We start from the raw sequence: 13,193 nt of genomic DNA, 5'->3' as shown, positions 1-13,193 counted from the left end.
GTAATAATACTACAGGAATCCTTACCACTATTGGGTGGTCCACATTGTAGTCCTTGGCTCTGTATTTCTTCACCAGGCCTGCTATGGGGTATGACATGCCATGGCTACAAGCAAAAGGAAGGCATGCTTCAATAAATGAGTCCACTGTCTTTAATATGAAAACCTCCATATTACATTATATACAGTTGTGTTCAAAATAATAGCAGTCAGACATCACTAACCTGATCAATCACTGTTTTTGGTAGAAATAATATTTCTACATGGCAAATAATTTACTAGCAGGTGTAGTAGAGTAATAGAAATCCAGCAGACCCAACAGTCATGACATACATGCTGCTGATTCTGTGTAATTGAATCACTAATTGAAAGGAGTATGTTCAAAATAATAGCAGTGTGGAGTTCTATTAGTGAGGTCATTCATTCTTTGAAAAACAGGTGCCAATTATTGCCCTTATTTAAGGAAGGAAGGCAGCAAATGTTGTACATGCTGGTTACAGTGCATTTCTCTCTGAAATTCTGAGGAAAATGGGTCATTCCAGACATTGTTCAGAAGAACAGCGTACCTTGATTAAAAAGTTGATTGGAGAGGGGAAAACATATAAAGAAGTGAAGAAAATGATAGGCTGCTCAGCTAAAATGATCGCAAATGCTTTAAGATGGCAACCAAAACCTGAAAGACGTGGAAGAAAGCGAAAAACTACCATTCGAATGGATAGAAGAATAGCCAAAATGGCAAGGACTCAGCCAACAATCAGCTCCAGGAAGATCAAAGAAGGTCTAAAGTTACCTGTGAGTACTGTTACAATTAGAAGACGCCTATGTGAAGCCAAGCTATCTGCAAGAAGCCCCCGCAAAGTCCAACTGTTGAAAAAAAGACGGGCTGAAGAGGTTACAATTTGCCAAAGAGCACATTGACTGGCCTAAAGAGAAATGGCGCAATATTTTGTGGACTGATGAAAGTAAGATTGTTTGGGTCTAGTGGCCGGAGACAGTTTGTCAGACGACCCCCAAACACTGAATTCAAGCCACAGTACACTGTGAAGACAGTGAAGCATGGTTGCGCAAGCATCATGATATGGGGATGTTTCTCATACTACGGTGTTGGGCCTATTTATCGCATACCAGGGATCATGGATCAGTTTGAATACATCAGAATACTTGAAGAGGTCATGCTGCCTTATGCTGAAGAGGAAATGCCCTTGAAATGGGTGTTCCAACAAGACAACGACCCCAAACACACCAGTAAACGTGCAACATCTTGGTTCCAGACCAACAAGATTGACGTTATGGAGTGGCCAGCCCAATCCCCGGATCTTAATCCAATAGAAAACTTGTGGGGTGACATCAAAAATGCAGTTTCTGAGGCAAAACCAAGAAATAGAGAAGAACTGTGGAATGTAGTCCAATCATCCTGGGCTGGAATACCTGTTCACAGGTGCCAGAAGTTGGTTGACTCCATGCAACACAGATGTACAGCAGTTCTCAGAAACAGTGCTTATACAACTAAATATTAATTAAGTGATTCAAAGGAAAGCAAAATCTTCAAACATTTTTCAGTTTTTATAGTGAATGTTTGAGTTTGTAAAGAAGAATACAAACACTGCTATTTTTTTGAACAGTCTAATATTCACTTTTCTTCAATTTTTTTAGAGGAACAACACAAATTTGATATATTTTTCTTCATGTTTTGATTTGGAATAGAATGTGCAGTGTTCCCAATGCATTTGTGTGTATGGAACTAAAAGCTATTAGAAGGATTTTGAGCTTTATTCACTTTTTTCAACACACTGCTAATATTTTGAATACAACTGTACGTTACATAAAATAATGGCATAAATATAATCATCAAATACAATTACAATCTTTATTAGGCTGGTCAAATCACTTGTTTATTTTAGCAGCTAAATTAACTTTTTTTTTTTGTTTACAGTTAAACCTGAACTCTAAGATAAAAGAAAATATGTACTTATACAAAATACAGGTGAACTGGTTTACGAAAAGATTTGTAATTCAGTCCAGTTGGCAATACAGAGTTAGTCTGGCTGAAAAAAGACAAAATTCCATTCAGTTCAACCATTAAAAAAAAAAAAAAAGTTATAATCCTATACTCACAGTTGATTCACAGGAAGACAAAAAAACCCAGCAAAGCACGATCCAATACGATTCAGACTCCCCTGTCCGATAGCAATACAGACTTTGAATGTTCTTGCAGATTTACTGCAAGAAATTCAACTTGATCCTATCCCAGTCAATGAATAGTCACTAGCACACCGATGATATCTATCAGATGCTGATCCCTCCAATACGCATGTCCCCCCTGAGCAACAGTCAAGATTGGTTCAGAGTTCCTTCAAAAACAAGAACCAGAGGATACACCAGCCTAGCACATTACCTTTGCAATAGTTTTATTACTGTTAAAAAGAGCAGGTGTTCTTGTTTTTGCAGTTTTCCTTCTGGGTTTCCCTGGCCCGCTAGGAGGCAACAAAGCCAGTGCTAATATTGGATCAGTCGAAGATCTTAGATTGACTGTTTGCCAGTGCACTTCTCTCGAGATTTTAATTTATTTATTTTAATTTATTTATTTCAGGTACTTATATAGTGGCGTCAATTTATGCAGCGCTTTACACATATATATTGTACATTCACATCAGTCCCTAACCCACAAGGGGTGTACAATCTAAGGTCCCTAACTTACATTCATACATACACATACTAGGGCCAATTTAGACAGGATCCAATTAACCTACCAGCATGTCTTTGGAGTGATCAGGGGATTGTTTTTTTCTGAGGACTATTCCTCTCCCAAAGTAGTGCAGGGGGTTATATTAAGTAGATATCAGTATTTATGCTAGTTCTATATAAAAATAAGTTAAATACAATTATAAAACCTTTTTTTACATTACACATATTGCAGCATGAATATTTGCTGTGACCAATAGACTACAGCAAATGAGTGACGTTTTGCTCGATACTTTACTTCTGTGTGTTCAAGAGCCCCATGGGTCTTTAACACACATTCCTTCCCGAGGACCAATGTGATTGAAATAAGATTGTATGATAATAATAACATGATAACTAAAAAACAAACAGTTATTAGTCTGTGTTTAAGATAAGAAGCTCATTGGTTAGTGAGGTCAGAGGTCCAATTATGTGCACAGATGCTGCACTTTTTTCCATAACTCACCAGAGATGTACTCCAGCGTTTCCAAAGCCTATTCCAGCAAACGTACTTGCTAAGTGCATGGAAAAACGTGCCTCCCGATCATCTGGGTTTTTCACAGCTCTGTCAAAAATCATCAGAATGAACGAAATCCATTATTTATAGTGATATATAAACTAATATTCCATTAAAGTAGCAAAAGAATAAAACAAATACATTTACCTAATTATTCACTTGTAACAGAATAAAACTTTCCAATGCATGAAAAACCTGATGTATTAGAATATATGTAATGTGTAGTACAAGATAATGTGAAAGGGAGGTCAAAGAGTAGTGGTGATGTGCAAGTTAAAACTCCAACCGAAAAGAAATATTAACATTTATATGTCTAAAAGGTTAATACGAGTTGATTTTCTTAGCACTGCCTTCCTTTATATTTCTATAACATATTTGCAGTTCCTCTTAGATCCTTAATATGACTAACAGACATGTGCACACTGTACATTTTTGTTTAATTTTGTTTAGGATGCATTAGTTTATCGAAGACTTTTATTTCATCATATTCGTTATGTTGATCCAATTTGTTTTCGGAATTTGTTTTGTATCTTCGGCAATCGTTTTGTATATATGCGTTAGTCCGGGTGGATTAGAAAAATGTTGCAGTTTTTCTGGAAGACTGCTATATATTCAATATATTATTGAATCGGAAGGATTCAATATTTTTGGGCCAGCCCACCAAGAGAAATGGCATGAGTTGATTGGACAATATCAGCTGGTGTCATGTGCACCCGAATAAACGAATGTAACAAAATTTGGATCCATTCGTTATCTGAATCATCGAATGAATTCAAAAATTAAGCTCATTTCCCCATGGGCCTGAACTACTATCCCTTCAGGTGATGTCTTCCAAATGAAAAAATGAAACAAATGTATTCAATAATTTCATAATAACTTTTTTTTCTCGGATGCGTCTACATTTGTTTTTATGTCCATTTGGAGATTCGTACACATCTGAATCTCCCCGAAAATAAGATTTTCATCCAAAAAATGAATCGTAACCAAACTAAAAACGCACATGTCTAATGACTATAACATATTTTCAACTCCTCCGAAATCCCTAATATGACTAACATATTTGCAACTCCTCTGAGATCAATCTGCTTCTCTGGTTTTGCACACTAACTGACAGGTATGCAGCACATATGTTGTTCACCCATCAGGGTCCATGCTGTGACAGAGAACTCCTCCTCTTACCACATCCCTAGCACACGTGTTTTCTCACAAGTACCAACGTCAATACACACATTTCACACTCATGCTTGGCAACTCTCTCAACAATGTCCATGTCCCCAACACACGCTGTTCCTTCTCCAGTGTCCACATTGTTACATACACTCTACATTCCTGTGTAAACACTAGTTTCTCTCAGAGGTCTCCCCTCATTTTCTGATACATTTCTTTCACAGATCCCATTGTCTGCACCAGAGGCGGACTGACCATTTGGAAACTTGGGCACTGACCGAGGGCCCAGGGTCAGTAGAGGCCCCATGAGATGCCCCTGGTACCTTTTTCATAGGCTTTTTGAGTTTGGGCAAGGACACAGGGGCCCCATGATCCCTTATTGCCCGGGGGCCCCATGACTTGTCAGTCCGCCCCTGGTCTGCACTATGCCACCTGGCAACCAACAAGGACAAAGACATGGATTTAGTGAAAATATAACCCTCATGCCCATAGCAAAAAAAATAGGTTAGCTTCTGCACTATTTATGATAAAAAAAGGGGGTTGGGTGGTTTTCTATTGTGTGAAACGGTCTCTACCTCATCCCACAATTTATTAGATGGTCGTGGGTAATTTACCATAAAACACTACTGTCCCTCATGCCACAAAGGAAAAGATGGGGATCCCGGAGAGGCTGGTACAGAGGAAAAGATGGTGTGGGTTATCATCCCAATCCTAGGAGGGAAGTGAATGGGTTGATCGCTCCCACGCAGCACACAAACTTTTCATCCCAAGAGGGAGAACACAGAAGAACGGGGGGGGGGGGGATGGGCGTTGTCATTCACAAGACACAACTGCTACTCAATCCATGAAGTAAAGTGAAGTAAAGACAGGAGTGAGTGTGGTTCACCAATGCTCATTTCAAAGGAAAAACTACAGACTGCGGAACTAGTCTCTAATCCCACAATGGAAAATATGAGGGTGTACAGTTCACCACAGTATTTTATTTATTATTTATTTCAGGTGCTTATATAGTGCCGTCAATTTACACAGCTCTTTACATATATATTGTACATTCACATCAGTCCCTAACCCTCAAGGGGCATAGAATCTAAGGTCCCTAACTCACATTCATACACACACATACTAGGGCCAATTTAGACAGGAGCCAATTCACTTACAAGCATGTCTTTGGAGTGTGGGAGGAAACCGGGGTACCCGGAGGAAACCCACGCAGGCACAGGGAGAGCATGCAAACTCCAGGCAGGTGGTGCTGTGGCTGCGATTTGACCCTAGTACTGCCAGGCGGAAGTGCTAACCATTTAGCCACTGTGCTGACCCACAGTACAACCAATCCCACATTTAACAAGTAAAGACAGTGGTGGGTGGTTCACCAAAGCATGCTAGTCAACCACACAGGATATATTGAGCTGAATGGTTGACAATCACACATCACACAAAGGAAAATATAGGGCTGTGGTTCTCTGCTGTGTGCAAAAGCCACTTATTCTTTCAGGGATAAAACAGGTTGATGATTCATGACCCATATATGTGCCTGTAATTCCTTGAGGAAAAGACCGGGATGAGTGGTTTACCAACCATGCAATTGCCACTCTTTTTATGAGAGAAAAGATGGCTGTGGGTCATTCACCAACTCCAATCCTAAAAGGGAAAAAAAGAAAGGAGGAGGTGGGTTGTACAAGGGTAAAAAACAGGTTTCCACTGTATATCACCCCTCAAACTACAAGGGAAAAGAGGTCAAATCAGCCAGGGACAAGTCATGGAGACTGTTGGTTCCAAAAAACAAGCAACCAAGCCCCCTCACCCTGTACTGCAAAGGAACAGATGGGGTTGATTTTGTTCACTCCCTGTAATCCCACAAGGGAAAAAAAGGGAGATAAGTGGTTCACCACCACATCTTACTGCCACATATGCCACAAGGGATACATTGGCATGGGCCTAGAGGATTAACACAAAGTACAAAAAAACTCACCACATAGGAGAATAAATGTGGTTTGGGTGGTTTTAAATCTTATCATCATGCTTTGTGTATCTCCCCTCTGTATAATTTTTACCCAGACTCTAACTTTCATGTTCATTTTGTTTACTTGTACAGAAATTTAAAAGTCAAAAACTCTAACTTACCGTTTTAAGTACTTGGAGACAATTCTCAAGGCATGTATAGCCCACACATCACTGATGGGGTTGCTCCCCTGGTAAGCTGGACGGTTGATGGGGTTGGTTGGACAAGGACTGCGCATATTATAGGGGATTGCTGTGTAAGATTCCAGAGCATGACTGTGGAATAAATATGGATGCATTCATTTTCTGCTCTGAAGTTCACGCCATAGTAAGGAGACCCATTTACTCACCATAATACATCAAATCCACTGTTAGCCACAACTCTCTCTGGCATATGTAATGTATGTTCTGGGTCAATTAATCCTAGGGTTGGTTTAATGGTTCTAGAAGCAATACCTAGCAAAATCCAAAAATAGGGTATTTTATACCATAATGATCAATTTCAAGACTGTGAAACATCATATCCTGCAAAGTGACATTTCTCCCATCTTTAGATCATTTTGAATAACATTAAGAAATGTTGTAATGAAAGGGAAGGGAAGAAGCAATTAGGAATGCCAGTGTTCCCAAGTGAATCAATCATATCCACATTAAGAGGGTTTCACTGATTATAAAAAGGAAACCATTCATTTTCCTATAAATCTGAATCCAACTGAAGTCAATGGGAGCCAAATGTTCTAAAAACAGTAATGGTCGTTTTCTCTGACAATTATCAAGGGATGTTATAAACAAAATGGTATAGGAGGATGGGCATTGTCCTAGATAAATGTAACAAAGGAAGAAAAAAATATTTTTGGCAGGCAACAACAATTTTAACGATGCTGAAACATTAGAAATGTGAAACATTAGGCTTAACCACTTTGAGTCTGGACACTTTCACCCCTCCAATCCAGGCCAATTTTCAGCTTTCATCATGCTTTCATTTTTTCACACAAATAGAGCTTTTTTTGGTGGTATTTGATCACCACTTGTTTTTTTATTTTTTGCTATATAAATATATTGAAATTTTTGAAAAGACATTTTTTTCGGTTAGTTTTTATTACAAAATTTTGCGAATAAATATTCCTTCTTCATGAATTTAGGCCAGAATATACTCATACACTGTTTGGGGTTATTTATACCCCGAAATTTAGCAATTATTTACTCGGTGTGAAAGTTATAGAGTCTACAAACTATGTGATGTAAAAAAGAAGAAATGTTTAGTGCGGTGCTGCTAGTTAGACCTCAATCACAGCCTCCAATAATCTATGAGTATATAATTAGCAAATAACCTAGTGAAAAATAACCCAATAAAATGAACAAAGCATGTGTTAATTCACTTAAAAACATAACAATTTTCACTTTGTTGTCTGTGTTTTGCTTTCTAAGCAACACATGATTTTCACTTCTTGGGATATATATCTGAAAATTGATCAACTGAGACCCTAAAATGCTGGATGCTAGTATGACGTATGGCAGTGATTTGGATACTGGCATGGGGTATGGCAGTGATCAGGACATTGGTATGAGGTATGGCGGTGATCAGGATGCTGGTATGGGGTATGGCGGCAATCTCGAGTCTGGTATGGGGTATGGTGGTGATCAGGACACTGGTATGGCAGTGCTCAGGACAATGGTATGGCATATGGGGTGATCATGACCCTGGTATGTGGTATGGCGGTGATCAGGATGATGGTATGGGGTATGGCAGTGATCAGGATGTTGGTATAGCATATGGGGCGACCAGAACACTAGTATGGGGTATGGCAGTGATCAGGATGCTGGTATGGGGTATGGCGGTAATCAGGTCTCTGGTATGGCGTATGGCGGTGATCAGGGCACTGGTATGGCATATGGCGGTGATCAGGGCGCTGGTATGACATATGGCGGTGATCAGAACACTGGTATTGCGGTGATCAGGACATTGGTATGGTGTATGGCAGTGTTTTTGTGAGCACTGGGACAGGTGACAGGAGATGGCTGGATTTTTTATCTACATTACATTGGGGCGGGGTGGCTGGCACTGCAGTCTGTGAGTGTACAAGAAGCCTGACAGGCTCACAGTGAGAGCAGAGATAACTGATCTTTACTTTTACTTTGTGCTGTTTACAAACTATGTGATTGCTGTGATTTGGATACAGCAATCACATTGTAAAGCGACATGTGATCACCTGGACACAGCGGTAATGTGATCTGCGGGTGCACGCTCTATGTGCTGTGCAGGAGCCTCCGATGTGGGCTGATGTACAGGTACATTAGCCAACATCTGTGCTGCTTCCTGTCCGCCATCTATAGGCAATGGGCAGACAGGAAGCGGTTAAAGGTCAATATATAGGGTTTAACATGATTGAAAATGGACAACCCTAGTCCTAAACTGACAGTGTGCGGGGGTTCTTCATCCCCATGGCAGCTGTCACTTTTGAATTTTGCGTGGCTGTGTGGGGCTTTGCCTGAACAGTTGCATCATTCGTTCACACAGATCTGTGAATGAATGAACAACTTCCATCTGCCACCACAGCAGATGAACATGTGGTTTCTCAGTAGAACACAAGTGCGATGATCACCACATTTGTAGTCCATTGATACTATCTCCAGCTCAATACCTGAAATTCTAACACTGGTACTGAAGCCTGTGCAATGCAAAGATACTTTAAATAACATTCCTGGAGTATGCTCTGAACCCGCCTGAAAAGTGAAGTTCCCCCCCCCCAAATTCTATACCAAGCCATTCAGGTCTGGTATGGATTTTAAGGGAGATCGCTAGGCAAATAAGAAAAAATTGGGTCCTCCAAAATCAATCTATGCTAGACCCTTATCTTATCTGAGCACGCAAACTGGCAGGCTACGAGGGAGGGGGGGAGTGTTCAGCCCTTTCCTAAACCATCCCAGGCCACATGCCCTCAACTTGGAGACTTGGAGAGGGTACCTTCTGGAAAACTTTGTCCCCATGACAAGGACCTATTTCCCAAGACTGTAGCCCAGGCAGAGGGCTTATCAGGATCTGAAAGATTCCCTTTAAAATAAAAGGAGCCCCTAGATACCAGCCTCCCCATGTGAATGAGCAAGGGGTACATACCACTACTTATTCATAAACAAAAGACTAAATAAATGTGCTTTTTTGGAAAGTTCTTTATAAGACAAAAACCCCAAAATGTCCCTTGTTGTAGATCCATCATCAATACCATCATCCAGGAACTTAAATCTATGTCAGTCACAGTGTGTTAGGAATGGACTGGCCAGCAATGGTGGGACTCACCTGCCTTTTGATCTGCAGTACCAGGGCTGGCCAGCGGGTGCTCCCAGCAATCAGAGACTCAACCTTTCAGCCAGCTAACACCTGGAACTGATTATGCTGGGGTATTTAAGGGATGGCCAGACCCACAGACTCTGCCTTGGTGTTGTGTTTGTCCTGGGCCCTGTATCTGTCCTGCATCCTGTTTCTGTCCCTCTGCCTGACCCTCTGTACTACGCTGCTTGTTACCTGTTTTGATCTCTGGCTTGTGACCCTGACCATCCCTCTGCCTGACCCTCTGTACTACGCTGCTTGCTACCTGCTGAACCTGGCCTGTGACCCCGACCATTCTCTGCTTGCTCCCCCTGTACCTACCTGCCCAATTGATATTGACCCGGCCTGCCTGACGACGCTTGCTTGTATGTACTGTTATCTGTGGGTGGTTTGGTTTGGTTTGTTTGCACTGTATTATGTTTAGTATTGCACTGCGTTTATGTTTGTATGGTTAGTGTTAATAAATTGTATTGTTTATCACATATCTGAAGTCTGCGTTTCCCTGCATCAGTCACACACCTCTGGTCATACCTGGGAGCCCTGACATTACACCAAGGCCAATCCTGACCAGAAGTGGCTGCACAGGGAAGCCATCTTGGCTTGTTGATGGGAAGGATGGATCTTGATGAGGTTGAATATTTATATCTGCTAGTGTTTGATGACAGGGAGTATGCTTATCAAACTCTGAAGGAGTATACCCGGGATGAACTGCTAGAATGTATACGGCTCGCTCATGTTCTAGTAGATCAGGGCACAGAGTTCTCTGAGGTGCAGCCTTTGATTTAGGTTTGTGCTGAGTTGGTTTCATCTGGTTCCCCCGAATGCAGGGATGAATTTTTGCCACCATTTAGTGCAGACCAGGTAGAGTCCCTGGTGTGGTTATTAGAGGATGATGTGGGTTACTTTCTGGAGCGTTATTCCACATGTTCACCACAGACACTAAGAGATTGTATAAACGCAGTACAGTCATTGACCAGACAGGCTTTGTGTAAGCTCAGCTTTGTTCAACCCATACTGCAGACATGGACAGATTTGTTGCACCCAGCCTCAGTCAGCTTACAAAGACCCAGTCCTGCTTCTAATCTATTTCCTTAAAACTCTATTCCTGCATTCCCAACAGCTCCTCCTGCCCTGCTATCTACCGCATGTCAGTACCCTGTTCCCACTCGCTGCACCTATCCTGCCTTTAACCCTGTAAAAGAGCCCTCTGTAGCAACCGCTCCCTCTCCTGTTCCATCCTCCAGTTCTTCTCTGTCTCCAGCTGCTCCATTCGTTTGCAGACCTGCGTTTACTTGCAGTGCTCCAGTAGTTAAAACCAGAAAAAAGCGAAAATTCTTTCCAACCAATACCATCCTGCCAGTATCCAAACCGGTGAGCCTGCCTTCCGTGGTTCAGCCTGAAGCCTCTACTCAGCCTGAAGCCTCTACTCAGCCTGAAGCCTCTACTCAGCCTGATGCCTCTACTCAGCCTGATGCCTCTACTCAGCCTGATGCCTCTACTCAGCCTGATGCCTCTACTCAGCCTGATGCCTCTACTCAGCCTGATGCCTCTCTTCAGCCTGATGCCGGTACGCAGCCTGATGCCTCTCTTCAGCCTGATGCCTGTATGCAGCCTGATGCCTCTACTCGGCCTGAAGCCTCTACTCGGCCTGAAGCCTCTACTCGGCCTGAAGCCTCTACTCGGCCTGATGCCTCTACTCGGCCTGAAGCCTCTACTCGGCCTGATGCCTCTACTCGGCCTGATGCCTCTACTCGGCCTGATGCCTCTACTCGGCCTGATGCCTCTACTCGGCCTGATGCCTCTACTCGGCCTGAAGCCTCTACTCGGCCTGAAGCCTCTACTCGGCCGGACGCCGGCATTCAGCCTGATGCCTCTACCCAGCATGATGAACTGTTCCAGCCTGACGATCCTATTAGGCCAGTTGACTCGATGCCCGCTGTTGATCCAGATGATCCGGTACCTGATCCGGTGCCCGCTGTCGAGCCAAATGACCTGATGCCTGGTGACCCAGTGCCCGCTGTCATACCTGGTGACCCGATGCCCGCTGTCGAGCCAGACAATCCGGTACCTGATGACCCGGTGCTCACTGTCGTGCCTGTTGACTCGGAGCCCACTGCCTTGCCAGATGACGCGGTGCCCGCTGTCGAGCCAAATGACCTGATGCCTGGTGACCCAGTGCCCGCTGTCCAGCCAGACGATCCAATGTCTGACCCAGTGCCCGCGGTCATACCAGTTGACTCGGAGCCCACTGCCTTGCCAGATGACGCGGTGCCCGCTGTCGAGCCAAATGACCTGATGCCTGGTGACCCGATGCCCGCTGTCCAGCCAGACGATCCAATGTCTGACCCAGTGCCAGCGGTCATCCCAGTTGACTCGGAGCCCACGGTTGTGCCTGGTGACTCGGTGCCCGCCGCCCCGCCTGGGGGTCCGAGACCTGTCGCTCCGCCTGGGGGTCCGGCGCCCGCCGCTCCGCCTGAGGGCCCAAGACCTGTCGCTCCACCTGGGGGTCCGGCGCCCGCCGCTCCGCCTGAGGGCCCGAGACCTGTCGCTCCATCTGGGGGTCCGGCGCCCGCCGCTCCGCCTGAGGGCCCGAGACCTGTCGCTCCTCCTGGGGGTCCGGCGCCCGCCGCTCCGCCTGAGGGCCCGAGACCTGTCGCTCCACCTGGGGGTCCGGCGCCCGCCGCTCCGCCTGAGGGCCCGAGACCTGTCGCTCCACCTGGGGGTCCGGCGCCCGCCGCTCCGCCTGAGGGCCCGAGACCTGTCGCTCCTCCTGGGGGTCCGGCGCCCGCCGCTCCGCCTGAGGGCCCGAGACCTGTCGCTCCGCCTGGGGGTCCGGCGCCCACCGCTCCGCCTGAGGGCCCGAGACCTGTCGCTCCGCCTGGGGGTCCGGCGCCCGCCGCTCCGCCTGGGGGCACGATGCCTGTCGCCCCGCCTGGGGGCACGATGCCTGTCGCCCCGCCTGGGGGCACGATGCCTGTCGCCTCGCCTGGGGGCCCGATGCCTGTCGCCCCGCCTGGGGGCCCGATGCCTGTCGCCCCGCCTGGGGGCCCGATGCCTGTCGCCCCTCCTGGGGGCCCGGCGCCCGCTGCTCCGCCCGGGGGCCCGGTGCCTGTCGCCCCGCCCGGGGGCCCGGTGCCTGTCGCCCCGCCCGGGGGCCCGGTGCCTGTCGCCCCGCCCGGGGGCCCGGTGCCTGTCGCCCCGCCCGGGGGCCCGGTGCCTGCTGCCCCGCCCGGGGGCCCGGTCGCCCCGCCCGGGGGCCCGGTGCCTGCTGCTCCGCCCGGGGGCCCGGTGCCTGCTGCTCCGCCCGGGGGCCCGGTGCCTGCTGCTCCGCCTGGTGGCCCGCTGCCTGCTGCTTCGCCTGGTAATCCGATGTGCCTCTGCCCGGAGTCCTGCCCGATGTGCCTCTGCCCGGAGTCCTGCCCGATGTGCCTCTGCCCGGAGTCCTGCCCGATGTGCCTCTGCCCGGTG

The 13,193-nt window shown here is 45.9% G+C and overlaps 1 protein-coding gene across 1 annotated transcript in view; it reads right to left on the bottom strand.

The window, feature by feature from the left end:
- Nucleotides 1–13,193, bottom strand: part of ADHFE1 (alcohol dehydrogenase iron containing 1) — a 60,842-nt gene that overhangs the window by 32,198 nt on the left and 15,451 nt on the right. The window contains exons 9-12 of the mRNA XM_089654263.1: nt 6,751–6,856; nt 6,524–6,676; nt 3,185–3,283; nt 26–104 (exon numbers count right to left, since the gene is read on the bottom strand). Coding sequence (XP_089510389.1) covers nt 26–104; nt 3,185–3,283; nt 6,524–6,676; nt 6,751–6,856 — 437 coding nt within the window. The remainder of the gene's footprint in view (nt 1–25; nt 105–3,184; nt 3,284–6,523; nt 6,677–6,750; nt 6,857–13,193) is intronic.

Source organism: Staurois parvus, unplaced genomic scaffold, assembly GCF_062004578.1.
Source record: "Staurois parvus isolate SC_StPar_1 unplaced genomic scaffold, SC_StPar_1.0 ptg000748l, whole genome shotgun sequence".
NCBI lineage: Eukaryota > Metazoa > Chordata > Amphibia > Anura > Ranidae > Staurois > Staurois parvus.
Note: the sequence above shows the minus strand (reverse complement) of the source record. Positions and strands in the feature narration are given on the sequence as shown.